The sequence below is a fragment of the Struthio camelus genome, chromosome 6 (assembly GCF_040807025.1).
Source record: "Struthio camelus isolate bStrCam1 chromosome 6, bStrCam1.hap1, whole genome shotgun sequence".
Classification (NCBI taxonomy): Eukaryota; Metazoa; Chordata; class Aves; order Struthioniformes; family Struthionidae; genus Struthio; species Struthio camelus.
Window position 1 is genome coordinate 20,075,150 of NC_090947.1, and position 27,044 is coordinate 20,102,193.

At 42.3% G+C, this 27,044-nt stretch overlaps 1 protein-coding gene and 1 long non-coding RNA gene across 7 annotated transcripts in view; one reads left to right on the forward strand and one right to left on the reverse strand.

The window, feature by feature from the left end:
* Positions 1-1,620: 1,620 nt before the first annotated feature.
* LOC138067640 (uncharacterized) lies at positions 1,621-8,159 on the reverse strand. Of its 2 annotated transcripts, none has more exons than XR_011141892.1 (3): positions 8,093-8,159; positions 4,771-4,995; positions 1,621-2,494 (listed from the first exon to the last, which is right to left on the reverse strand). It is a non-coding gene; the product is annotated as an uncharacterized lncRNA (long non-coding RNA). The 2 variants fall into 2 exon arrangements; XR_011141891.1 differs by lacking the exon at positions 8,093-8,159 and adding an exon at positions 6,846-7,102.
* Positions 8,160-8,188: 29 nt separating this feature from the next.
* PDE11A (phosphodiesterase 11A) overlaps positions 8,189-27,044 on the forward strand; it is a 147,171-nt gene continuing 128,315 nt past the window's right edge. For all 5 annotated transcript variants that reach the window (XM_068948430.1, XM_068948432.1, XM_068948431.1 and 2 more), the window contains exon 1: positions 8,189-8,419. In XM_068948430.1, the coding sequence (XP_068804531.1) occupies positions 8,201-8,419 (219 nt within the window). In that variant the 5' untranslated portion in view covers positions 8,189-8,200. The remainder of the gene's footprint in view (positions 8,420-27,044) is intronic.

Consider the following 27,044-nt stretch of genomic DNA (forward strand, 5'->3'; position numbering starts at 1 on the left):
TATGCAATTTTGGAGTGTGAAGTAGACCAATGAGTATTTTTAGAGGAACATGTTTTGAATATTGTGATTGTTTTGGGTTCCATGTAAAGGAATCCTTAGGAAAATATAACTCCTGCTACCGTATCTTCTTGGCACTGCACGATTAGGACGCAAAGCAATTTAGTATGAAAAGCAAGCATCTCAGCGTGGGGACGGGACCTGCAGAGGGAGGGTAGCGCTCATGGGGGCTCCATGCCGCCCCCACCCCGCGGCGGCAACTGCCGTTAGGACCGTTAGCACCGCGCGACCACCCGCCGCCCTCTGCTCCCGCCAGAGAAAGGACGCGACCCCTAATCCCGCCCCTGGGCCTGCGACGTACCAATCAGGAGAGAACATGCTGCGCTAGCCTGACCGTGATTGGACGCCACTCTGACGACACCTGCCCTGTCTCCGGTCGAGCGCGAAGGGGTTGCTGAGGGGGCTCGGGAGCGGCGGCGGCCTGCTGGGTTTGGGGCAGGTGGCTGCGGGGCAGCGCGGGGGAGCCCCCCGGCTTGGCAGGGGGCAGCTGCGGGGGGATCACCGGAGGAGTGCTGGGGCTCATAGATGATAACTGTTAATCAGATGCTAAGCATATTAATCAAATATTTTTAAGGTTGCATTAGTGTGTCTTGTGTACTGGAAAACATGTAAGTTCTGCATCCCTTTGTGGCTTCTTTCTATGAGGTCAGGACTCGATTATGATAAAGGGCTCCTTGAAATCTTACTTCTGGCTAGGAGTAATCCTTACGAATCTTCATGACTGCGCTGTGGTGGTAGTTTCCTTACTGCTTTCAAAAGATGTTTTCACAAGTATGGGCGGATATACTGGAGTGAAGGATTGCAGTAAGGGATAGTCTGGATATGTAATAGGAGCACAGTTCTAGAGCCGTTCCAAGTAGCACTGTGACCCACGGGGAACTCCTCCCATGCTGCTGCATTTGAGATAGGTCTTATGGACAAAAATATATTGACATTGTCTCTTACCCTCAGAGTAGCTCTGGAAAAGAAATAAAGTGACTTAAAGCTACCTTAACCTCTGCAGTTAGGATGCAAATTCTGTAATTCTGCACCTCTCGGAGATGCAGCAAAAAAACTCATGGTACTTTTTCATAATTCTATCTTGGCCAACTTTGTAAAGAATTAATTCGTGACCATCAACAATCACATGAATTCAAGAGATTGTGCAGCTTAACAAAGTCTTATCCAAGCTTAGGTTTATAATTAAGTCCCAATCAAATTTTCATTTGTTTGAGAAACTTAGTTTTTATTGCTGTGCAAGACAAACATTTTCTAAAACTGTTGAAGGAGATGATAAATGTGACCAATAACAGTGATCTGTTCTATGTCGTGCAAATTGCTCTCTCTTATTTTTTCTCATAGGTGAAAATGGGTGATATTGAAAAAGGCAAGAAGCTCTTTATTCAGAAATGTTCTCAGTGCCACACAGTTGAAAAAGGTGGAAAGCACAAGACAGGCCCAAATCTTTGGGGTTTGTTTGGCCGCAAAACAGGACAAGCTGTGGGATTTTCCTACTCAGATTCTAACAAGAACAAAGGTAAAACTAACAGGTGACATGGATGAGGCGCAGTGCTAGAGGGAAAGTATATGGAAAGTAGCCTTTTTCTTCAGAGGTACAATAGAAAACCGTAAGAATTACTCTTGCAACCATCTACATTGCAGTACTGTAGATGAATCTGAACTGTAGTTTCAGAAGCAAAATTACTCAGTCCTTAAATTAAAAAGAAACTTTAGGAATATCTAGCATGTCGGGTCAGAACGTATGCATCTTTTACGTAATTTTGTAGTATTAATGCACAGATTTTCATTTCTGTTTAAGACCGCTTTTAGATTTTGTTTGCTGGTCACTACCCTCTACTGGCATTGTGCTGTGCTGCAGTTTTACTCAGCAGCACTTGACAAAATACTGTCATTGATTAAAACGTTATTACTTGTTTGTGTACTTTTAATACAGACAATCCTGAAAGGCAATGAGACATCTAAAAATAATTCTGTATGTTCATTTTGGGGGTTTCCTTAGTTGGGATTTTGGTTTGTTCATTTTTATTTATAGTTTTTGAATCAAGCTGTTAATTGCAAATACAGTCCTGGGGTTTTTTTTCAGTTACTGAGGTGTTTTAAGAATTCACTGACTCTGATTTTGCTATGATTTCTAGGAGATATTTTTGTAACATTCACTTTACCCTGGATCTTCTCTCATACAAAAAGCCATACACTTCAACATACGCAGACTGCTTTTTTTCTCTTGAAATATTTAATGAACAAATAATACAGATGATAGTACAAGTATTTAAAAGAGAGACAACAATGTGATATCTAAATCCACATTAGACAATGGGAAGAGTCCACTCTTGAGAACAGAGGATGAACTTGGGCATGTTGTTACTGTTAGATACTTCAGTAGTCCTCAGTACTATAGGTGGTAGGCTTCTGTTGATAGAGACAGGATTTAGCAGGGCTAGAAGGAAGCAATAATGTTTTCTTTAATCTTCTGGCAAAAGATTCCAGAAAGTGGCCACTGACAACCCTTTTTCTAAGGCCCTTTGGTTAAGTACAGCCTTGATGAACTTAATGTTAATATGCAGGTTCTCATTTTCAGCGCTTTGAAAGTGTTTTATTTGAAGTTTTATTTGAAATGGTACAAAGAATTGCAACTCTTCACGATGCAAAAAGTATTATGTTATTTATATGATCAAGCTATGAAAGTGACTCCAAGGCAATGTATAAATTGTGCATTAAATGGATGCTGAAATATGAATTAAAGGTTGAAAACTTTGTTATGTATCATTCACTCTCACATGCCTCTTGGATTCTAGGCATATTTTGATATATAAAAGGTTCGGGGCGAGTCTTGCATTTTATTGTGCTTGTTTTTTTAGGTATTATCTGGAGTGAAAATACACTGATGGAGTATTTGGAAAACCCTAAGAAATACATTCCTGGAACAAAAATGATTTTTGCTGGCATTAAAAAGCAGAATGAGAGAGCTGATCTTATTGCATACTTGAAAAAAGCAACCTCATCTTGAAACATTGCAGCAGCAGCTGTAATGTCAGTGAAAAATGTTCTGAAGTTTGACTACCTCTTGATCTCAAGTTTTAGTATTTTATTGTTAATTGTTCATTAGGGACTGGCCTTAGCAAAATCAAATAAAGGTATGTTTTAACATGCTAAGTCCTCCTAACAAACACAACCAGGAGGTGAGCATTATTTATATGGTGTTACATATTTTATAAATCTTTGTGGAGTGTACTATAGAAAATACCGTTCCTTTCTCTAAGGAGATCTGAGAGCTCGATTCTGCAACTAGCTATTACAACACTCATTGAAACGATTGTGATTGTTCAGTTATGGCTATGTATATAGTTATGCAAATAGGAAACTGCCTGTAAGTATTAGGGCTGACAGCTAAATGAAGAGGGTTTTTTGGGAGGAGGGGGGGGAGCCCCTCAGCATATCAGCTGGGAATAAAGGTATTCAGTAGATGACAGACAACGGTCTTATTTTAAGAGAACACTACATAAGGATGATGGGACTGGGATACCAGGAATATCAGGTATTTTTAGGGGACAAGTAACCTTTCAGCAATGATGGTCTGAAAGAATCATGAGGAGGTATTTGAATACCTATGACCTTTTTGTTTTAAACATACAAGACCACTCACTGTATTATTAGCGTTCCTTTGTGTATTGAAACAGCATCTGCCAGCCAGGAGTCTTTTATAGTTTTGGATTTTTTTCACCAGTTGAGTCAAATATATTCAGGTATCCATATCCTTTTAGGTGTAGAATGAATGAGGGCTGACTAGCTTAAGCAACCGATATTAGTAATAGATATTTTCACCACGGCTTGATGAAGGTGATTATAGTCCTCCTAAAACCTCCTCATAAATCTCTCCTCTACCACTTGAACTGTGATTTACAAGTAAATTCTCCGTTTCACAAATGTTATAGGTTGAAATATACTTCACTCAACCAAGGTTTCCTTAAGTCATTGCAGAAAGGAGCACTGCTACAAAACTGATTTGCTGTACTGTCATATCCCAGGTACTCATTTTACCTGTATTGTTCCAATGCTTACCCACTAGGGGTTGTAACAAATTGTGTCTTACCGTGCTCCATAGAGGTGAACTTCTGTTTTTAAATAAGGGAATAAGTGAAAGTCAGGTAAAAAGTTATGTGATACAACTGGATGGTTACCTGCTTTTTTTCTTCTGTGCTGAGGCTATAAGCTGTTTTCCCCTTTCAGTTTTCTAGTTAGGACCTGTTCTATAGACTGTTTTAGACAGTTGAAGTAAAGCATCTGCCTGAATGACGTTAACATTTTCTCAAGTGCTTGTAAATATATTGCTTAAGTTGCATTTTGAAGAGAGCTATGCCACTGCCTTCCTGAATAAAGTAGACTGCCTGCGAAATGCATTGACATTTCTGCTTGTGTTACTCTATGACATTGTCTAGGTATGTTTTATGACTTAGGAGACCAGCTAAGTCTGACTAAAGCTTGCCTTGCTCTCTGAGTTGGCATTGCGCATCCGCACAGATATAAGGTGCCTCATATATAAGACGCATCGAATACGAGCTGCCTGTACCTCAGTGCAGCGTACCTGTAGAATTATGAAGGTAATGCAGAATCCATCTGCCTCTGGCCCTCCCACAAAGGACTGCAGCTAATCTATCTCACGCTCACGCATGAAGCTGCAGCCCAGAGTACATATAGCGTACTTGGTGTACTCACCCTGCAGACAGAGGTAGGCTCTGACGTGTGGCAGAACGCAGGCAGACCTGTTTTCTCCTTGCAGCATCCCTTGAAGCACACCTGAAGCCCAGGCTTCTGAGGCAGGTTTAACTCTGACTGTGTGTCGTGGCCATGCTGAGTGCCCAGAACAGGCAAATCACTAAGATCATCTTTGTCATGTTTTATCTTTAAAAAAAGGATTATGGTTTGAACACAGACTGGGAGCTGTTGAGGGAAATAAGTAAGTAAGGCGTTACATCAAAACGTTCAGTATATACTTTATACAATAGAGACAAGTGTTTTTTTATTTCCTTCAGTCTTGATTCTGCTATTTGAGAGACTGTCAATATGCAGATTTTTGCTGTCATGAAAGCCTGTGCTTATAAAATGCAGCAAATAAACTGTAAAGCTGTCATAAGACTTTATGATGAAATTATAAGGGAAAAGCTTGTTTATACCTAAGCTTACAGAGAAAAAAAACTAAATTGCTTTGTCTACAAACAGAATTGCAGCACAGTAACCATTTTGGAGTAAAGCGCTGGTGTGAATGCTAAGGCCAAACCTTACTGCAGTGAGATGGTAGAAATTATTTCAGGTAACAGTAAGTGTAGATGACCAAGATCCTTGCATGAGAGATTGGGGTCTGTGCCTGCCTGGCATTCTGGAGTTTATGCGATTTCTTTGTGGAAGTGCAATGTTGCAAAAAAAAAAAAAAAAAAACACCAAATACCAGGGGAAAGGCCAGGCAGCGAGCAGAGACCCTGGGCGCGCCGGCGAGCGGCCGCTGCCGCGGAGGGCGCGGGGGCGAGGTGGCGGGCGAGGCGGCCGCAGGCACGGGGCGAGGGCGCACCGCGGCCGCGTCCCCCGAGAGCGTGGGCCGAAGGGGCCTGTGGCTGCTGCCGTGCGGGAAATCCCTGTGCCGCACAGACCTGGCAGCGCGGCAGCAACGCAGCTGAGAGAAGCGCCCCAAAGATTAGTGTTTCAGCCGCCCTCGCTCTCATCAGGAATCATCCTGCCCTTTCTCGTTCGCAGGAGCCGGGCGGAAGCAGCCAGGCTCCCGCAGAGGCGCGAGCGGCTCCGCGACCACCCCTGACGGGCGCCTTCTGCTGCCGCCCCCTCCGCGCGGAGCTGCGCGCCCCCGCCGGGAGAGCCCCGCCCTGCGGCGGCGCGGAGCGGCGCGGCTGCCGCGCGGGGAGCGCAGCGCGCCGCAGCGGCGAGTGTGCAGAGGGCTGCCCGGGCCCTTGCCGGGCTGCGGGAGGCGCTGCACCTGCACAGCGCTACGCCGGTGCGGGCGAGCGCTGCCGGGGAGCCCCCTGCGCGGCCGGCACCCGCTCCCCTTTCCGCGCGGCGGGCGCGCGTCTGCAGCATCGCTCCCTCTTGCGGGCTGCCGGCCCCGCCCCGGCAGCGCGGGGAAGGGCTGCCGCGGGGACGGGGTCCGTGGCCGCTGCGATTCTCGTTGGGTTGAAGATTCGCCCGTGGGTTTTCCCAGCCACCAAAGCTCCCATTCATGAATTTCGGAAGCCGCCTCCATTCAGTCTTTCGTTAGCGCATGAAAGACGTTTTTCACGTGTTGGGATCCATGACTCCGGGTTTTTCAATCGCTTACGCGAAGGCATCGATTTAGCAATGAAACGTGCTCCACGTGCGCATAAAAATATCCCCGGCCCGTCTGCCTCGCTGGATGCGGCCCGTCTCCGTCTGGCGGCTCGTACCGCAGGAGGAGGCGCCGCGCCGCGCGTCGGCGCTCCCGCCCGCCGCAAACCCGCCCGCTGCCGCGGAGCTGCGCGGGGCTCCCCGCCGGCGCGCACCGCGCCGCCCCCTGCCGAAAGCGGCTTTCCTCCACCCGGCCCGGGGTGGCGGGAGGCGGCCCGCTCCCCGCCCCTCGGTCCGCCACGGCGGGCAGACGGGGCACGGCCGGCTCACCGCACGGGAGAGGCAGCAAGCGGCAACTCAAAGATTCAAGAAACGGGATGTACTTGGTTTGGGTCTCCCCCCCCCAAAAAAAAAAGGGGGTGCGTTTATTCCTTCTGTCTTCTAAAGTGGTAAAGTAGCCCAAATAATGCTGTAAATCATACCGCTTCAGTAGCGACGCCGATGTTGCCTCCCCGATCCTCTCTGGCAGACACCCCGCGATGGCGACCCGCGCCGCGCAAGCCCCACGCGCAGCGCAGCGCCGCGGCCCGCTCCCCTCGCATGCACCAGGCAGACGAAGCCCCCCCCCCCCCCAGCAGGCGCCCTCCCCCGAGGGTCTTCACCGAGGAGCCTGCCAGCACGCAGCCTGCTCTGCCGGAGCCGCCCGCGACGCCCCACGCGGCCCCCGCTCCCCGCCGTCCTCCCGGCGCGGACACGCGCCCCCGTCGGGGCGGCTGCCCCCCCGCCAGCGGCACTTGCGAGCCCTCCCTCCCTCCTTCCTCCTCCTTCTCCTCCTCCTCCCTGCTGCCTCCCCGCGCGGCTCACGCGTCCTCCCTCCTCCCCCGTGTCCGCGGCTGGCTACGCAGCCGCCAGCGGCAGCGGCACTTGGCAGGAGGCGCTGCCCGAGCGCTCCCCGCGCATCTCCGGCGGCGGAGCGGGGGGGCTGGCCGGCAGCGGAGAAGGACGCAGAGCCGCGAAGCAGAAAAACACCTCGAATAATAGTAATAAAAGAGTGGGGCCGGGGGGCAGGAAAAGGAGGACACGGGGGAAAGTCGGGGGCGAGGAGAAGGCGCGCCCCGGGGCGGGCTCGGGCGCGGGGCGGCGGCGGTACCTCGCGGGGGCTGCGGGGCAGCCCCCCGCCGCGGGCGGCCGTCGGGGCGGGCGGCGGCACGTGGCGCCGGCGGGGCATGCCTCCCTAAGCCGGCCCCCCCCGGCTCCCCCCCCCCGCACCATGGCGGCCGACGCCGACCTCGACGTGGCGGCGGTGGAAAGTTTCCTAGAGAGGCACCCAGAGCTGGTGGAGAAGTGGCTGAAGAGGAGAAACCCGCTGCCGCCAGCGGCCGCCAGCTCCGGGAGCGCGGCCAGCCCCGCGCCCGGCCCGTCGGAGGAGCAGCGCGGCGGCGGCTGGGCCAGCGCGGGCGGCCCCGGCGGCGGGGGGCTGCAGCGGCGAGCCTCGCAGAAGGAGCTGCGCAAGAGCTTCGCCCGCTCCAAGGCCATCCCCGTCAACCGGACCTACGACGAGCATGTGCACGCCCGGGCGCAGGAGCCGCTGAGCAGCGTGCGGCGGCGGGCGCTGCTGCGCAAGGCCAGCTCCTTGCCGCCCACGACGGCGCACATCCTCAGCGCCCTGCTCGAGTCCCGCGTCAGCCTGCCCCAGTACCCCCCCACCGCCCTGGACTACAAGCGCTACCTCAAGGAGCACAACGAGCGCCAGTTCTTCCTGGAGCTGGTCAAGGACATCTCCAACGACCTGGACCTCACTAGCCTCAGCTACAAGATCCTCATCTTCGTCTGCCTCATGGTGGACGCCGACCGGGGCTCGCTCTTCCTGGTGGAGGGCGCCGCCGCCGGCAAGAAGAGCCTCGTCTCCAAGTTCTTCGACGTGCACGCCGGCACCCCGCTGCTGCCCTGCGGCTCCACCGAGAACAGCAACGAGGTGCAGGTGCCCTGGGGCAAGGGCATCATCGGATACGTGGCCGAGCACGGCGAGACGGTCAACATCCCCGACGCCTACCAGGTAGGAGCCGTGCGCGGGGCGGGAGGGAGGCGGCTGCCAGCCGCCGGGGTGGGAGCCCGCTCCTGGGCGGCTGGCAAGGCTGCAGCGGCGGTAAGGTCAGTGCCGTTGGGCTTCTGGGTTGCAGCGGCAGCGTTAGGCGGCTTCATTCGCTTTCGGAAAGTGCTTTGGAATCCGCTGAAGAAAAGTTTAAAGACGGCTCCCGACAGTGCCGGGACTACTGCTGCTAAATCTTTGTCTCGCCTAACGTTGCCTGCCTGCTGCCGAAATACTCCCGGTGTTTTCAGAAGAGCGTGTGTTTCCAACTTCGCACGTGCCCACTCAGACCACATGGCAAGTATTTTCAAACCTTTTCCCAGGAGCCATGTAACCAGTACTTCTCTTCTCCTAGAAGGACTTTCTGCAACCTCAGCTTTTATATAGGCTTCAGCTTGAATTGTGAAAGTGTGACCCTGGCTCCAGAGCAAAAAATCTCTTGGACTTCAGCAGGGACAGGAGTTCCTTCCTTCTTCTGAGCGCGTGCTAATGCAAAACAGTGCATTCACTTCGTTAGCTCGAAATTTACCACTCTGTCTCAATCTTAGGGATTATTTCTAGTGTTTATTAGTGTGAGACGCTATCATCCATTTAAGGTTCTTTAGAAAAATAAGAACCGCAGAACTCCAGATTTTGTACATTAGGGTCTTGGAAAGACGTAGAAAACTGGGATATATGTGTCTTTAAGAAGTCTAGGAATAACCGTTGTCTTATTTTGCTCTAGAATAGTAACAACAACAATAATGATCATCAACATTAAAAAGTTTATAACTGTTCATAACGCAACCATGCAAGGAAGACACTTGAAAATTAGGATTGGGTTGTTTTTTGTTTTAAATGCAGGAAAGCCAGGCTAAGTGTTTTGTGGGCAGAATATTTATTTATTTGTCAACCTGTGAAAAACGATAGGCACCTCGCAGATCTAGACTGAGGGAGGTTTCCACCACACAGAGTTCAAAGGGAAAGAACAGGGCTTGGCGAAAAGGGTGTAATATTCGGAGTAAAATGTTTGCGTGTTGGCTCACTTTTAATAAATTCTAAACTTACTTTCTTCTTTTCTCATTTCCTCCTCTCCACTATATGTTTTCTTTACCATCTTTTTTTTTTTTACATGACTTTCCCTTCTAAAATAGTACTCTTCCCAAAGTAAATGCTGGTGGTGGTCGAGCAGAAGATGTTCTCAGGAGTCTCAAGTGGCTAAACAGATTGAGGGTATTTGAGTTTGGTTGTGCAAGAGTTTGTTCTCTCCTTATAACTGCTGCCTTTTTCTTGTTTCCAGATACTTTTATTTCTTGTTGCCAGATCCTTTTTTTTTTTTTATTTTTGGAGGCGAGAAGGCCGCTGGAATGGCAGGGCATTTTCTAGTCCTAGGGGATTGTATTATTTTTTTCTAAAGTGTTTGTTTTCTTGTGTTCACTTCCCTGTAAAAAAAACCAGCTACTTTAAACAGGTTATTCTCTGTTTCCCCAGCAGAGAATAGTGAAAAAAGAATCCTTGCAGTTGCCATTCCCAGTACTATTTAGATTATACTTTTGTCTGGCTTCTATTCTTCATTAGATTAAAATACTATAAATAATAGACTTCATTGTATATTTAAGCCCTAAGTACACTCGTTGCACTAGAGGGAAAGGTCCTAAGCCAAGTTTACCCTGTAATTAGATCAGCTGCAACTTTGCTGCCTTCAGTGGAGTTGCTTGTGATTAATTCTAGTGCAAAAGAAACTTTAGACCTTGTAACTTTAATGAACATTTTACTTGACAATAAAATGAAGGATCTGCTTTCTGTTATGTTTCTGACTTAGTACAGTTTATCTTCTGTTACCTGGCATGTATATAACTATTGTGCATCATTAAAAGGAGACCTTTCTAATTTAATAGTCTAGAGTAAAGAGCCCTAAGGAAGCTTAGCTGTGTGTGCGTAATGAAGGGACAGCTGTTCCATTCATTCCAGATTATTGTCGTTCTCACAATACAGTACTTTAAAAATTAATAAATATGGTGATATGATTTCTGTCAGCATTGCCACCGATGATGGAAGTGTTTAATCAACCATCAGGTAAAAAAAAGCACCACCAGCAGACTTTGTCAGGCTGACAGATGGAGTTGGAGGAAAAGGGGTGGCTCTTTTCTCTGTTGAAGAGAATGTTTACAGCGATGCTTCTCATTTGGTCAGAAAAGGCCTTTTATTATGTTAGGTCAGACAAACATCTCTAGCTTAATCTAAAGGCTTTCTGCTTATTTTTGAAATTAACAAACTTTAAACAAAAAGAGGTAAAGATATTTCCCAGTTATCGACTAGCTTACAGGAAAGATAACAGGATTGGGAAATTTATTTTACTGTCTTCCAACCATCTTTATTTTCCTTGAGCCACATCAAATACCAGCTGAAATTACTGGAAGTCTTTCTACCAACTAGTACAAATTGGATTGCCTGCTTGTACGCAAAGTACGGTTAGCCACTCGTAACGTTAATGGGAGTTTAGTGCATTCAGTGCTACATGTAAATCAGGTAATGTCCGGTAATGTGCTTTGTGCGGGCAGTCCCCTGCTCTCATACAAAGCCCCGTCGTTTTGGAAAGTTTGTAAATGACTTGCAGTGGCATCATTTTCAGAGGTAGTATCAGATTTCAATTGCACGTTTATTTTTCTAAAGAGAAAAACAGTGTTAAAAATGAAATCCTATAATGGGTTGGGGCTTTTCCATGGTTCTGGTGACTACTGTTGTCAGGTCTGACTTTCAAAACCTTGCTCATGTGAACAATCTTACTTAATTAAATGAGCTGACTTAGATGTGAGGCTTGGAATTAATGCTAAGTATTGAGGATTGTATAATAATCAGTTGTTGTTAATACGACACACTTGAATAGAAGGCATATGACATGTACCTAAAACATTCCATCAACTAAATATTTTTTAATTCTCTGATGCTCTAAGCATCCAGAATGCTTGTTCAGTCACTGCTAGACTTCATAAATAAAATTACCTTGAGACACTATAGTCCTTGTGCTTAGTATTAACAAGTTGCACAATTTCAAACATGAGATAAAAAGCATTATTAATTACATTGCAAAGTCACCTGATGAAAGTGAGTTTTTATAACTATATGACAGTTTGTAAAATATAGGAGTTTCGTATTAAATATTTTAAGTCATTTGCAAATCTCTGGTGAGTTAGTGCTGCTGAGGATTTGAAACCATGAATGAAATATGTGGGGATACATACTTTCCGTTTAGGAGCCAGTCTGAAACTCTTCTTCCTGTAAGTATAATACACTTGACTTATAAATTGAACTTTTAGTCAGATTAAGTTTTAAAATATGGCCTTGGGGCTTCTTCCATCAGCAAAACATGTCAGGGTTACTTCAATAGTGATACTCCCTGTTTTTGAAAGAAGAATCAGTATTTTATATATTAATTTGGGGGAACATTATTACCTTCCTATTCTTCATGCAAGTTACGCTGTATGTCTTAATCATGAGTGTCTGAAGGATCGGCTCATACGGGCCAGGAAATCGGGACCAAAGCGTCCTTTGAGGCTACTTTTAATAGAGCCTATGTGTAGCTTTTGCAGTAATGTATTAAGAGTATTGACGGAGCACATTGTAAGAACATAGGCAGAGGGCTCATTAAACATTTACCTGCTCTTATCAGTTGTTTAAAACATTTCACTTTTTTCTGACTGTTTTAAACTATGGATTTTTTTTTGTCATCCTTTTTTCTTGTAGCTCTTCCCAGCTGTTTAGCTGAAGCTACTGGTCATTTCAACGTTGTCCCTTCTTGTAGAGCAGTATTTAAGTAATAAAATTTTTAAATCACAAGGAACTTTAGGTTACAATATGTTATTACTTCAGTTGTACAAGATTTGGAAGATAATTTAATAGCGCCCCAAGTCTTTCTAGCCAATAAAGAAGCTTACTCTTTAGGACAGTAAACATACATCAGAAAGTGTTGAAATATATCTTCTGCCATTTGCCAGTGTCAGTTGGAAAAAAAAGTATACCTTCTGTTAAATTTGGAATTTAAAAGTAACTTTAAAAGACAGAAGAAAAACAGCTTATCAGTTGGATAAATGTTTTAATGAAGTGGGGAGGAAGGAAAGAAAAATATTAGGAGGAGTCATGCTAAGATATGTGTTCTGGTAAGGTGGAGAAAGTGTAGTACAGGATGGTCAGAAATGCTTTTTTAATACAATTCAGTCCTTAAAAAGCAAATTTAACCAAATTACTGGAATTAAAATCAAGCAAAACAAAAGACAAATTGAACTCTCCTTGCTCTTCTGGCCTCTCCTCTGTAATAACTTTCCAAGTTTAGGCCAACTGTACTACAACTAATGCAAACACAAGCCCTTAGACTAAACTTAAAAAATCCTTGAACACCTAGGAATAGGTATTAATTTTTTTTTTAAACAAGAACTCTTACTAAATTATGAGTATCCATTTTCTCCTACTGTTACATTGTAATATTGCAAAGTTTCCTGCTTACTGGTGTAAACATTTTAGTCTGGGAGTTCCCTTGTGGGAAGGGCTGTTTATATAGAAGGTCATGAACAGATGGGAGCCAAATATTATTACACAGGGCAACTGTTTGTTACCATCAATATTAACAGCGTGTCTCTTTCAATTTTAAAGAGCAGTTAAAGCATTGAAACTGAGAGTCCTGGGAGGTTCAGTTCTGCCAGTAGGAAGCACTTAAGACCTGTTTTATTCAGCAGCACTTGAGAAGGAGACACCAAACAATTGCTGTGTTCATTTTAGTACTACCTCTTAGCAAGGACAGAGTTTGCTTTTTAAAGAGCAGAGATGAAAAATGGCAAGTGAAAATAATAATTTTTAAAAAGATAGTTCTATGTAATACAGAAGAAATGAGTTAAAACAATTTTTGCTGTGCACTAAACATGGCTAGAAAGTACCACAGGGAATGCAATGGTAATTAAAATAATAAAGAAATATGGACTGCTTTAACGTGCTTTCCACAAAAGGACACTCTATTCCATGATGCAAAAATTAGGGTAACTTAAAATTGTGAGTATGAATCAGCAAATTAATACAAAAAGAATAGTGACACATGAACGAATGTTATACTTAATCCCCAAATCCAGTGCCCAGAACAGACTTGTCCCCAACGTAGTGGGTTGTGCTGGGCTCCCCACCAAAGGCACGGCTCTGCAGGGGGCTTCCGGTCTGGGTCTGGGATCAGCCTGCCTGAGTGCCCACGTCTGCTCCCTGCCCAGCAGGGACTCATCAAAGGCAAGAGCTGAACTTTCGAGGCATGGCTGGCACCTGCACCTCCTTGTCAACAGGCTACCTCTGCTGCGGGGTGCTTGAGGTCCCCTCACCTCTTGTCGTTTCCCATTTGTGATCAGTCCTCTTCCAAGGGAACAGTTTCTGACGGAGGTGTAAGATTTCCTCAGACCTTCTTAGGTAACGCTGCTTCTGCTCGCATCTTGGGAGCGTGCATTAGAAACAGAAATTCCTGTAGCAGGTCAGAATTGCGGAGGAGGGTGTTTGTCCAAAGTCAGCCAAAGTGGTGTTTGTCCATATTCCCCATTTCACATCCCTCTATGCTGCTTTTCCTGGGCGGTACCAGGAGAAAGGCCAGAGCTGCAAAACACAATATAAATTGCTGGTGACAGCCCACAGGTCTCATGAGGGAACGTAACTACCTCTCTGCATCTGTGCTGAGGTCAGGGCTGGGCCTGTGAGGTTACCTTGCTGACCACGTAACCAGGCTGCCTGTCCTCCACAGCACTGGTCAGAAGCTCTTGCTCACGGCAGGAGGGATTGCCATGCTGTTGTCCCATGGATGCACAACACCTGGTGCCTATTCCAGGTGCACCTGCTGTAGCTGTTTTGTCAGTTTTAAGTGAGCACTAGGTGTGCTGGGCTCCTGCTGGGTGTAGGGTGCCCAGGTGGGAGCCATTTGCTGCAGAGCTGCGTTGTGGCAAACGAGAGCCACCTGAGGGAGCACAAAAGAGGCATGCTTTCAAGGACTGACTGCAAAGGGAATCTGCTCAGGTCCTTTCAGGAGGGGCCGTACTGACGTATGAGGAGCTTTCTGTACTTTCCACTTGTGCTGTTGGGTAATTATCAGATGTGGGGGCTTATACACTTAAAATTGGTGCCAAACCACACAGTCCTGCATGACTTCAGCATTAGTGTGAGGGTGTGCTTAAAATGTGTAGGTTACTCTATGGAAGAGATAATCAGAAGGGCTTCATGGTGTTAACAGGTTGGTAGTTCTTTCTTTCTAGTATCAAAAAATGCACTGGACTATACTCTCAGCACTCTTATAGAACAAGTGCTTAGTATCCCAACCCCTTTGACTATCAAAAAGGGGTAACAGCAAGTCTGGTCTTCTGTTTCTTTTTAGCTATCTTGTTTTTTTTTTTTTTTTCTGGGCAGTTAGTTGTTCAACAGTCTAGATAACAACAGTTTTTTTGAGACTTGGGATAGTTTCCCTCTCCTATAAGAGTATCCTTTGTTAAGGTGGGTAGGCTTCATTTGAACTGGATAATCACTCAGCTAATCCATCTCTGTGAAGTTTATGGATAAACAAACACTTTCAGCTTCCTTTCTTCAGCTATTTGTAAGTACCCCTCATACCCTGTGCTGAGATGGGCATGAAAGTGGTGGTTCCATGGCTTATAATTTCCTTGTGAGTTCTAATATACTGCTGGGAAAAGAAGTTTCAGGTTCTCCAGTCATTGTTTTGGTACTGCTAAAGTGTGAGAATAATAGGATAAGAAGGGGTGCAGTTGTACATAATGTGGATTCGAACACTTTGATCTGGTTTGTATTATATCCCTCATAGTTTTTATCATGGAAAATAAAACTAGGGTGATTCCAGAAAACACTTGGAAATGTTCATTTGACAGAACATCTTTATTGCAGCAAGTCTACAATGATTTAAAGGACAGCAAGCTGTTTTGGTTTCCTTCTGTCCTAACTAGCCTGAATGAGACACTTTATGTACAAGTCTTGTTGTATTTTCTGAAATATATTCTGGAAACTAACTGCTGCACCAGTGTTGCCCTGGTTTCGGGGTAATCCAGTACGAGTCTTTACAGATGGCCAAGTGCAGATACTGATACGATCTAGAGGGGATAGAAATCCAGATCCTTCCCATCCACAGCTGTCTCTGCCCTGTGACCCATGGTGTTGCCTTCTGTGATTTCTGGCTGAAGCTCACGGCCTTGGCTATAGAGCTAGTTCAGGATCCCTTCAGGTTTTAAGGGATGGGGAAGAGGTTTTTGGAAATGCCTACTTTTGAAAGGGCCTTTCTGGTTATACTGTGGAAAAGTCAGGACCTACAAAAGGGGAAGCTGCTGCCATATATGCTCTTTTTCTCTCTGCCCTCCCTGGTGGAACTGATGACACAGGTGAGCTTGTGTTTCCTATTGCTAATTTAAAGTTGCTGCCCTTCTTAATTTAGTGTTAGGATTTGGGATGCTGTTATACAAACATCGTAGAAAATGAAATTCGTTCCAGGTTAGAATATTCAAACATGTTAGTACGTAAAAATGCAGTCAAAGCACTCAGCAGTCTCAACTGTATGCCATGGCATAATACGTGCTACTGTATGCACGTGTTACTCGCAGACATGCTTTTTTCCTGGTGTTACTATACCTGAATGACTTCACTATGGATCTAGATACCTGTTTTTAGAAGTAGTGAGCAAGAACTCCAGCCAAAGGAAAAGTAGACTTTCTTTCCCATCAGTATAGCTCAGCATTTCTGCATATCAGACACACTTTTTCTCCCAATCCTTGCACTCCTATTAAGCTACGGAATTGTCTGTGTGTTAAAAAATATACATATATATATATATATATGACCTCATGCAAAATAAGAAGATAACACACAGGTCAGTAAAGGAATCGGGACCAAAGAGGAGACAAAACTAAAAGAATTAACATATAGATAAATTGTAAATGTTAAATGGCAATAACTTTTAAAGGACATGAGAATAACTTCAAGAAATGGGACTTTAAAGGAAAAGTCATCTCTTGCCCACTGCTAGACCAGTGCAGAAAAGACTTGGAGGAAGAAAGCTGATGCCGTGTGATCAGATAGGCAGAATGCTAAGCACTTTTTCCAGGAAGTTGGCTGCCCTCGACTCAATGAGCTGTGTTGATATGCATGTATAATGTTCGTGCACACTGTCTAAGTGAAGGACGCTCAAAGTTCCCATTCAGGTGCTTAATACCTTGCAGGAATTTCATTAATTTTGCCACTGAAAGCAACAAGAACTTTTAAGTCTAAAAGACAAATGTATATGGATACTGTAGATGCTCATTTATGACTCCTCTTTTTCTGAAACCCCCTATTAGCCGCATTTGCTTTCAGTTGTTTTCATGCGCTATTGCTATGAAAATCACTCATTTGTCTAAGTATATCTGTGCTTTTAATCTTATCTAAATAAGTGAATGTCTAGTGTATACTTACTACTTGGTTAAGCTTCTTTCATATATAAAATCCTATTTTTTTCAGTCCTTTTATTTTATCATTGAGCCTAACAGAAAGATATTCTGGAAGATAATGCTTCCTTAGGAAAATAAGAACATTATTTAAAAAGCGTGACTTCATTATAAACTCCCAGGAAAAAAAATGAGGTATTTTCTCACTGTATGGTGCTCTGTGTGATGTGACAATGTAGTATGGCATAGTTCAATTATATATTTGATTAGAGTATGTCAGTGATAAGGTGAACAAAGGGCCCAATCCTGCACTTCTAATTTTAGCACAAATTCCATCAAGTGTAAGACTGAATAAAGTTTTAATTTGGCTTGGTCTTGGATTATGTTATCTTTAATGTTTGCTTGGTTTTCAGTTTTCCAAAACAAATGGACGTTTCATTGTAGTTAGTTGCAATTCTATGTTACTATGTATTTTTCTGTAGCATAACAAAGTTAATATAACGTACAAGTGTATTTACATTATTATACAAGTTAATTGGTTTTACTTTTCTACAGAATCTTACTTGACAAAGTACTGAAAATATAACCATCTCAGGCTAATGGTTCAGCCTCACCTTTTAAATATAGGAGCAGACTACTGTTAATAGGACAGTGTCAACTACACAATCTGAGTATAATAACTTGACAGTGCACCTTTAAAAATGAGTGTGATTCTGTTAATAATACTATTGTTTTATCACTAGAAAATATTTTAAATTTTAGGAGTGCAAGACTCTTGAATAATACTTGAAGGCATGTGTAACTTTAGGAAAGCAGCAAGACCCAATGAATACACTGCAACTTGCAAAATTGCTCACATGGGTAATCATTAGGCTAGATTTAAACCCATAGATTTTGTTGAAACATGCAGGAGTTCTGGTTGATTTGGTCAGAGAAGCTTTAGTTTTAAAGCCATGCAGTGCTTTTATAGAAATGATCATGAATCTTTAGAACAGTTTTAGGAACTGGCTCAAACTGAGGTTGGAATGAGAGGGGAACACAGATGTGGCTGCAGCTAGCTCCCAGGAGAACTTCAGTCAGGCCCAGTGCAGAAAGGCATGGAGACCCACTGTGCTGGAAAAAACCTAGTGAATGTAATCAGTATACGTTTAAAATTAGAAAACTGTGATAATTTTCGGTAAAATTCTGCTTCTTTGATAAAGATCTGAGCAAAGCAAACATTTACAGACATAATTATGCTTATTGTCTTGATATTCATGTGTACAAGTTTGTTTATGCTCTTGAAGTTCACTCCTTTTTAAAATTTAGCTTTATTGTTTTTCATTAATTTTTTGCAAAGTTACAAGAAAATACGTAATAGACAACACACATTGCTGCTTATATCCATTGCCTAACTAATAAACAAAACAGTACTCAGAACAGGGCATATATATCATACCTTCCTCCCCCCTGCCCCAAATTAAACAAAAAGCCTCAAACTACTGACCTACTTTTAAAAAAAAGAAAGAAAGAAAAGAGAAAAGAAGAAAAACTTTATTATTCTATCAGAAAAACATTGCTTTTGATAATAAAGAACAAACACAGCTTTTCAAAGTCACTTTTTTAATGGGAAGTAAGTCTTTATATTCCTTGAAATCTGGAAATGGAGAGTTGTGAGGATAAAAGTTCCCTGCTGCTTGGAGAATTGTTTTGGGAATCAAGGAATAGGGTTGGCTAAGCTGTTTTATGCATTATTGCCAGTTTTATTTGCTTCACCTTATAAGAAATACTGCTGTCACTATATAAGTAGTCACTAGATAAATGGACTGTATTTATTATTTATTTACTTGAGAGAGTTAGGTTTGAGATGAAGAATGGTACTAGTTTGTTCTCCTCTTGTCTTCATCTCTGGAGCTTGAAGGATTTTTTTTTTTTTGGGAGGCAACAGGCATGGCTGCAGCAATCCTTACAAGGAAGTCTCTTCGGAGAGTACTTTATTTGGTTACTTGTCTCTTGTGTGCATGCTTCTTTTATATAAGGTTCTGTCCATATCTGTTGTAGTGATTACTGCTTGGTTTCTGTTTCTTTTTTATGCGTAGTATGATTTATACCATACATGATTTTTATAGAGAAGAGTATCTAGAGCAGACCTGATGCCTTCATTTATTTTTCAAATTTGTGTTTAGTTGTCTTTAATGTTATGCTTTGAGCCTGCATAGCTTACTGTCATTTAGATTGCCTTTTTTTGTTTTCTATTGAAGTCAATAGAACGTAAATTCATAAATTGAATAGGTCTTTTCCAATTAAAATTTCCCTGCTTCTGCAGATCTCAAGGCTCCTGCAGCATGGCTATTTGTAAAGTCAATCAAAACGATCTTAAATCAAATTGGCCTGTCTCATGCAGGTCAGTAATACAATAATATTCAGCTTAACAAAGCTGTCAAATATATTTTACTCTTTCATTACCGGTCTTTGACACTACTTCAGCTAACTTGATCTTGATCCATAATTTAAGTATGGTGTATTCAAAGAAAACTTGCCTTAAGGTGGATGTGTGTGTGGGGGGGGGGTGGTGTTGGGTTTTTTTTGTTTGTTTTGTTTTTTTAATCATAGGCCAGGCCTGTTATATAAGGACCACCTTGTATTCTTCTGTTCTGTATGATTTAAGAAAAAGTACTTCCAAAAAAAAAAAAGAGAGAAATAGCTTTTGCTTGTAGTTCTGTGACTTTAGTTCTGTCACTTAGTCCATTTCACTAAACCTTTCAGTGTCTTTAGGTTTTGGAGAGAGAAAAATGTCTCTTTGTCATGAAGGTTTCATTGCTGGAAATGTATCCAGACAAGGTGTTCATCCTGCATTACACTGTTTGACTCTTAGCTAACTTGTTTTAGGATTACTCTCTTTTTGGTCTAAATCATGTCAATAGTACTCATTTGATAAGGATATGAAAAGGACAGATTTTCTTTTCCATGTTTATAAAGATTATACCTTTCTCTCCTAGCAGTGTGTGGACTTATATTGAAAATCAACCTTGAAATCTAGTTGGTGGAACTTCACCTAGAAATTCAACTGCCTTCATTTCTGTCATAACCCCTTACATTACTTCAGTTATCTTGAGGAAAGAAGAACGTAGATTTAAATTACATAAAACAAGAAGAAAATACTTGCTTTGAGCGTTGTTTCATGGGAATTTCGGAGACATTCTGTGGTCTTCTGGTGAATAGTACATCTCACTAGAATTTTTTGAGAAGAGATTTTTTTGTTGTTGTTGTAAATGAACAGGAAATGTCTAGACTCTTAGTAAGTGATAGAAATAGTAGTCTCTCCATGATGTTTTACTACTTCTTCATGGTCGTCGTGATTTTTGTTGTTGTTTTTGCTTCGTCTAAATGTAGCTGTTAAATTTCGAGGATGTTCAGTGATTGTTATTTAGCAACTCCAGACCCAAAGATACTAACGCCAAGGTAATTGTTATTGATGCCAAAGAAAGGAAGAATAGGCCCTAATGGACTTTTTTCTTATTTTCTAGTTGAAACCAGCTCTAAGGAGATTAGAGGAGATCCTTACTAAATATGCAGTCCAATTTTTACCAATAATACAGCTGATCAACTTTTTCAGTTCTCACCCAATTTCTTTATCGTCTCATGGTCAGATTTACAAACTAATTTTATGAATAAAAGGATAAACCCAGAGGACTTGGCATAGAGGAGTTGAGCATTATATGATTAGGTCCTGATACAAGCAATCTGAAGCTCGAGGCACATCAGAAGACTTTATACTGCTAACAGCTGCTGTTCCAGATTGCAGCATTTCTGATTCTTATGTTCTTGAGCACTTTCAGGTCATGCTTTGAAGATCATCTTCACAGCCAAAAGAACTAGAAACTTCTTTCTTTTAAAATTTTCTTAATGAAAGTCAAGATTCTGATATCATCACATGGTTCCAGAACCCTAGGAAAAAAACTTTTGTGTCTGTGCCTTGATTTGGCCTTTTATAGAATAAAAGCACAAAGATGTTTGGTTTTACGTAAAGATTGTCAATAAGTGAGAAAAGACAAAGGAACTGGGACTGCAGTGTCATTGCTCCTGCAGCTGAAATACCAGCACTTGGATTGATGAATCAAGCCTGCTCTCTTCTGTGTGTTTCCTTGATTGAACACTGTATTTTACAGGGTGATATTTCTCCAAAGAAGAATTTACAATCAATAAATAATTTCAGACGAGACACAGTTTATCCTCTAGAATAACTCTTCCTTATTGGCAGTTCTGAAATTCTGGTTGAAAGTGCCTCAGTCATTACATTTTTGAATGGGTCTCTGACATCTGGAGATGTCATTATACAGAACCAAAACAATAAAAACAATTATGTTTGGTTTTGGTAATGTTTTAATCGGTCAGTGGAAGATTTTTGCATTGGATTTCCTCAGCTATTATTGTATGAAAATACTGCCAGTACAGTTTATAACTGTTGAGGTTTCTTGAAAAAGAAAGAGTGTATTTTGTATCTGTTCTATCCCTAATTTCTGAATGCAAATCTCAACTCTAAAAGATAAACTTGAAAGCAAACGCTCATTTGTATTATCAACATTAATATTCCTTAGCACCCAGACATGCAGTGCAGATGAGGACCCTGTTGTGCCACAGGCTGTCCTAAGAAATGGGATAATACTGTTTGCATCACAAAATGTTTGCAGGTTTATGGCCCTGACAGAGGGCCGCTCTGATTTAGCAGCTTTGTTATCAGCTGCTAAACAGGTCTCCTTGCTCAAGGTTACTACCCTGTAAGTAGAGGTAGATGTAAATTTGTACAAGCTCCTCAGCCTTCACAGTTCACACTTGAACACTTGAGGTTTTTATTGGTGCTGTTAAATCCAGCAGAACCTGTCAGCTTGATCCTGCTGTGTACATCCTGTTGTGATATAAGTGATGCAGCAAAGGGGGGGGGGGGGAAGAAGACCCAAAAAATTAGAATTGGTATATCATATGGGTCAACCAGCCATTCAGCTTTCTTATGCTCATTTTGTATCATTCAGCAATATTAATGCTGGTAGAAGGAGTATTTTGTTTTGTTCACTTCTCTCTTTCCTCGTCACTTTCCCCTAATGCCACTGAAATGAAATTCTTGACTGCTTTTCCACCAAAGCTTGTAGAAAAGGTTTCATTTCATGTTTTGATAAATTTTATTTGTACCCAGTTTTTATTGAAGTCTGATTTTTTTTTCCAAGAATTCCCCCCCCCCTTTCCAGTTAAATGACTGAATTCTCTATAGTATACTTGTGCTACCTATACTATAAACTTGTGCTACCTATACTATACTCTGAAGTCTCTGCTTCAAAGGTGCAATGCCCTTCAGCAAAGGGTGGTCCAGTTCTCTAGCATAAATGGATAATCTGATATTATCAGAGGGCAGGAAGACTGAATTAGGTTGTTGCATCGGTGTCTAATGGGACTAAGGCTTCTGGGACTAAGGCTGTCTGATTGTTCCAGGTTCCCTATGCTTCCCTTATCCTATGTAGAGGTCCCAGCAAGAGATACAAGCAGGGAATTTCCAAAATCTACTTGTAAAGGAGGTGCAGCGGTAGCAGGAATGAGTTGTACTTTAAAACACAGGTTCCAGTTTGCTAGTCTCTCTATTGTAGAGAGCAGCAAACCAGTACAACACCCGCTAAGGAACACAGGATGGACATTTGTGTCATCAAATCTGTTCCTAGCATGGACAGCTGTACCGTATATATCCAATTCAGACAGGTTCACAAGGCTCTGTCCCATGTGCCACCTTTTACTGTGGGTCAAACAACACTCCTGACTGTACGCTAATCTGGAGGCTTGTTGTAAAGGCCATGACTATGTATGTCACAGGAAGACAGAAGCAGAAAACAGGGCCCTTGCCTTGATTTCTGTATCTTCATAGGTAAATTTATTATCCCAGGAAGCTGATCACGGCAGACTTGTTCTGATCATGATGGTTGAGTCAATGGGGACTTTATGGAAGAATTGGAGAGAATATAGTCTGTTCAGCCCCAGAGAGAGTATCAGTGTCTCTTGTCCTGGGCAATGCAAAGTTTGCCATCTTACTGTGTGGTACTGCCGAGAGACAGAGGATCTCTAAACTTAAAGTAGCTATTGATGGTGAGAAGCCATTTATATAGTGGGATAATTTCCTTTTTTTTTTTTTTTTTTTAAAAAAGGGCAGGGGGAAGAGGGGTGGAAACATTAAGTGCCCTATATCTGGACCCAAAATGTGAAGTGGTAGATAATCTTAGTAAACCTAAAATGCTATTTTGGGCTGAACAAAATCAGAGTGGGATCTGTCTCTCTAATGATACAAAGCATGTTAGCAGTATGTCAGAAGTAACTAATTCTAAATAATTCAGACATTAGCAAGAAGTAGCTGAAGAAATAATGTCTAATTTAATCATTGGTGAGACCTACTGTGTGATAATTGCATTGCATCTCACTTTACGTGGACCATTGTGGAAGACAAATATCCTTCTAAGCATGGTCCTCTATGGTGCAAAATGCTTCAGCTCCTAGTGAAGTTAATATGAAAGTGTTCAGAAGCATGTGGAAAGCTCACAGGATCAAGCGGGTCTGGGCCCCGGATGCCATTATTAAAAACCATTCATCATGGGGGTTCTGGGTCTCCTAAAGAAATTGTTAGGCACAAATAACTCAAGGAAATCTCTTTGCTTTATCAAAGAGCGCACGCTGGTAATCTGCCCTTTGTGGAAGCAAAGGCTGTTTAATACACTCCAGAGGCACAAATGGGTCCAAGGAAGAGCAGATCCTAATAAAATTACAGAATTAAACCAAGCAATCAAAAAATTTTATAATTTAAAAAAAAACCCACAAAGTTCAATTATTTTGTCACAGTAGAACACTATAATCTATATGTGAATAACAGACTCGGTATTAATTCTTTGCTTTTTTTTTTTTAAATTTTCTTCAATGGTAAAAAGCAACGTAATAGAGATGAAGATACACATTTGGCTATGCTAAGTGAATGTTGACCATGTCTAAAGCATGCCCCTTTTGAGGTGACAAAAACAGTCTGTTTCCATAGTATTTGCAATGCACAACAGGGAAATAAAAATGAAAGTAAGATTTCTAGAAGGGGGGGGGAGGGGGAAATCCATATCTCCGTTTGTAGTATAGGTGAAGATTTAATTAATCTTCCTCATCACAATCGAATCTTATTGTAGATTAAGGATCGTAAGGGTTGTTCTTTTATCACCTGGGTCAAATGACAATATTTCCCAACTGATACTGTCTCGACTTTTGAAAGACTTGCTTGTTCTTGTACAACAGCTCAGTTTCCTCACATTAAGGAAGTCAGAACGGGCTATAGCTACTGGCTTCAGTGGAATGCTAACTTAACCTTGGAGGATCGGAGCTGCTGCCGGTTAATAGCAGTGATTCCTTGGCTAATGGAACAGGTACAGCTAGTAAAGGTAATTCACTGATAAGATGAACATCTTAGCACTGCCTTTTCTGAACTTTGCAACCTCCTTTGAATCTCTTTGTGATCTGTAATTTGAGTTGCACTCTTCCAGAGAAGAATGATTTTTAAGCCTGTAACCAGTGATCCATTTACGTCACGTTAAGGCTCTCACTAAGGATGGTAGGAAACCTTGGGGCAGTCAAAGCTGTCAGCTGCAGACAGATGTCTTCCTAGTTATAGATCTATTTATTGACTGAGTTTCCAGAAAGTGTAGCTTGTGCTTGGTATTTCAGGAACCCATTTGTTTTGGGAATATAGAGAAAGAATCAAGCCTCCTTCCAATACACAATTCCTATTTAAATGGCCACTTAAAACAAACAAACCATGTTCAGTTCCCTTTAGTTTTTGTCAATCTATATTGAAAGACATTTTCTACTAAAATCTGTAGTTTGTTCTCAGCTGTTTGCTTATTTCAAATGTTAATATATTTATAAAAAGAAAAATTTCAGACTGTTCTATGATCAAAAGTACTTTAAGCTCCACTTACAACTTCTATGGTTACTGGAATAGCATGAGAAGATATTTAAGGAATCTTTTAAACTTTTCTGTTTGCATATACAGTAGTCTTTCTCCAGTGGCAACTAGCTGTATGTATCCTGCACAGGAGACGTAAAATACAAACTGCAAATGCAGTCAGTATGCTGTAGGAGTCAAGTTTTCAGCTAAGGTATACAGTAAAAATATGTAGCAGCACTGGAAGGGACATATATATATTTTTATTAGGGACATTCCTATGTTTAATTTGCTGGAGAGAACCGAAGTTTTTATTATAGATTCTTGAAAAAGCATTTATACCCCATTGGAAACTAGCTCCCGTGCTAGACCCTAGTAGACTTCTTAAATTTAAATGCAACAAGCAGAGAACTGGGACCAAAAAGAGTCTTTGTCTGATCGACGTTGAAATCGTGACCCTCTATAAAACACAGTTGTGAAGTGGCAGCACAGCCTTAGCATAAGTGCGTGTATATATGATGACATTGCTAGCACTAGACATCAGTCTTCAGTAAAAGTGGTAGTATTATTTTTTTTAACAATGATCAAATTTAATTATAGGGAGACTTAACATTTTCTCTCTATGGATATGTTTTGCACTACTAACTATATTCATGAAGACCGCACGCTCCGTCCCGTTGTCCTCACTTACGGTAGCGTTCTGAAGTTCCTACAACTGTGGAAGTACCTGGGCTTTCATCAGGACATGAAGCACTACCTGTAGTGCTTTAGTGTAAAATACGCCATTTGCCCAAAACCAGGGTTAAAACCTGAAGTGAGGTCTGTCTAAACACAGCTCAAATCAGTCAATTTTTCAATGCCTTGGTATTAGTACTACTTCTGAGTCTTCAGTGCCTGAAGTATCTGACCTTTGGGAATAGAAGTATACAGAACGCTTTATGCTCAACGCTGACCCCACATGGGACAGGAATGTATGAAGCAATTGTAGTTTTAGTAAATTATTTGAATGTTGTGTCAAAAAGTAGAATTTTATTTTACAGAGCTGCAAGCATTTATTTCTTATCCATATTTATGAAGATGTGTATGTAACCTTGGACACATTGCCGTAGAAAAATTTTAAATAACAAAACGCTAGTGTTTCTTCAAAGATCATTTTGTTATTAGTATCTTTACTCTTCAACATGTTATGCTACTCTTACTCTTCAACATGTTATGCTACTAACGTTTTTGTTAGCTCCTGAAGAAATTGATTTGTCATTCTTTTGTATGAATTTAAGTTCATAGTATATGTTTTGTTTTTCTCTTGAGGAAAATATGTTTTATGACATGGGAATTGCACTATACACTTATTCTATCATGATTTAAATGCATTACTATAGTCAAAAAAATTTTAGTGTGCAAAGCCTAAATGAAAGCGGATACAAAAGTGCATGAAGTAACTGTGCTAAGAAAATGTTCTTCATATTTGGTGTAATAGCAATAAAAACTGTTCATAATATTCTTGACCAGCAAAATTTTAAAATAAATATAACTGCAAGAACTTAAACTTGCAAAATTCTTCAATAAATAATTACTACTTGCCATGTAAAGCTTACAGGTGAGCTTTCATCTTGGAGATCCAGTCCCTCTGTCCCCATTAACGTTAATGAGTGTTATGCTGTTAAGTCCCTGTACGCTATACTGAAATCCTGCCCCTTAGACTGCTCCGGATCACTGAAAAATTGCTCTGGTTGGCGGATGCTACGTTTTAGGAACTTTCAGGCTACCCAGGTGTTTGCCCCTCCATTTTCAGTGTGCTGCATGGTGATTTACTTGGGAGACTGGGGTTACTGTTGTGGCTGCCTCTCTCCCGGTTCAGAACGGGCCCTTCCAGATGGTCTCTGAAATCTTTCGTTGTTCCGTAGCTTGTGTGGTTTGAGTATAGCAGCTTGACAAACATAACTCTAAAGCATGTGGCACTTTGGACTGAAGCGTTGCAATTCTTCCTGGTATTTTTCATGTGTAGGGTGATATAACATATAACTTAACAATGTGAGAGACATGCTTCTGAAGCTCTTGTGTTCTGAGGCTCGCCGCACCAGGCAGCGAACAGTGAGTTTGGATCCCAAGAGCGACTTGTAGCTGAGCACGCTTGGATCCCTCACCGAACTGAACCAAATGCTCCCTGGACACCGCTGAAAAAACAGAGACTTAGGATGCCTACATAGCATCATGTTGGTACGCTCCCTATTTCATGTTAGGGTCCTAA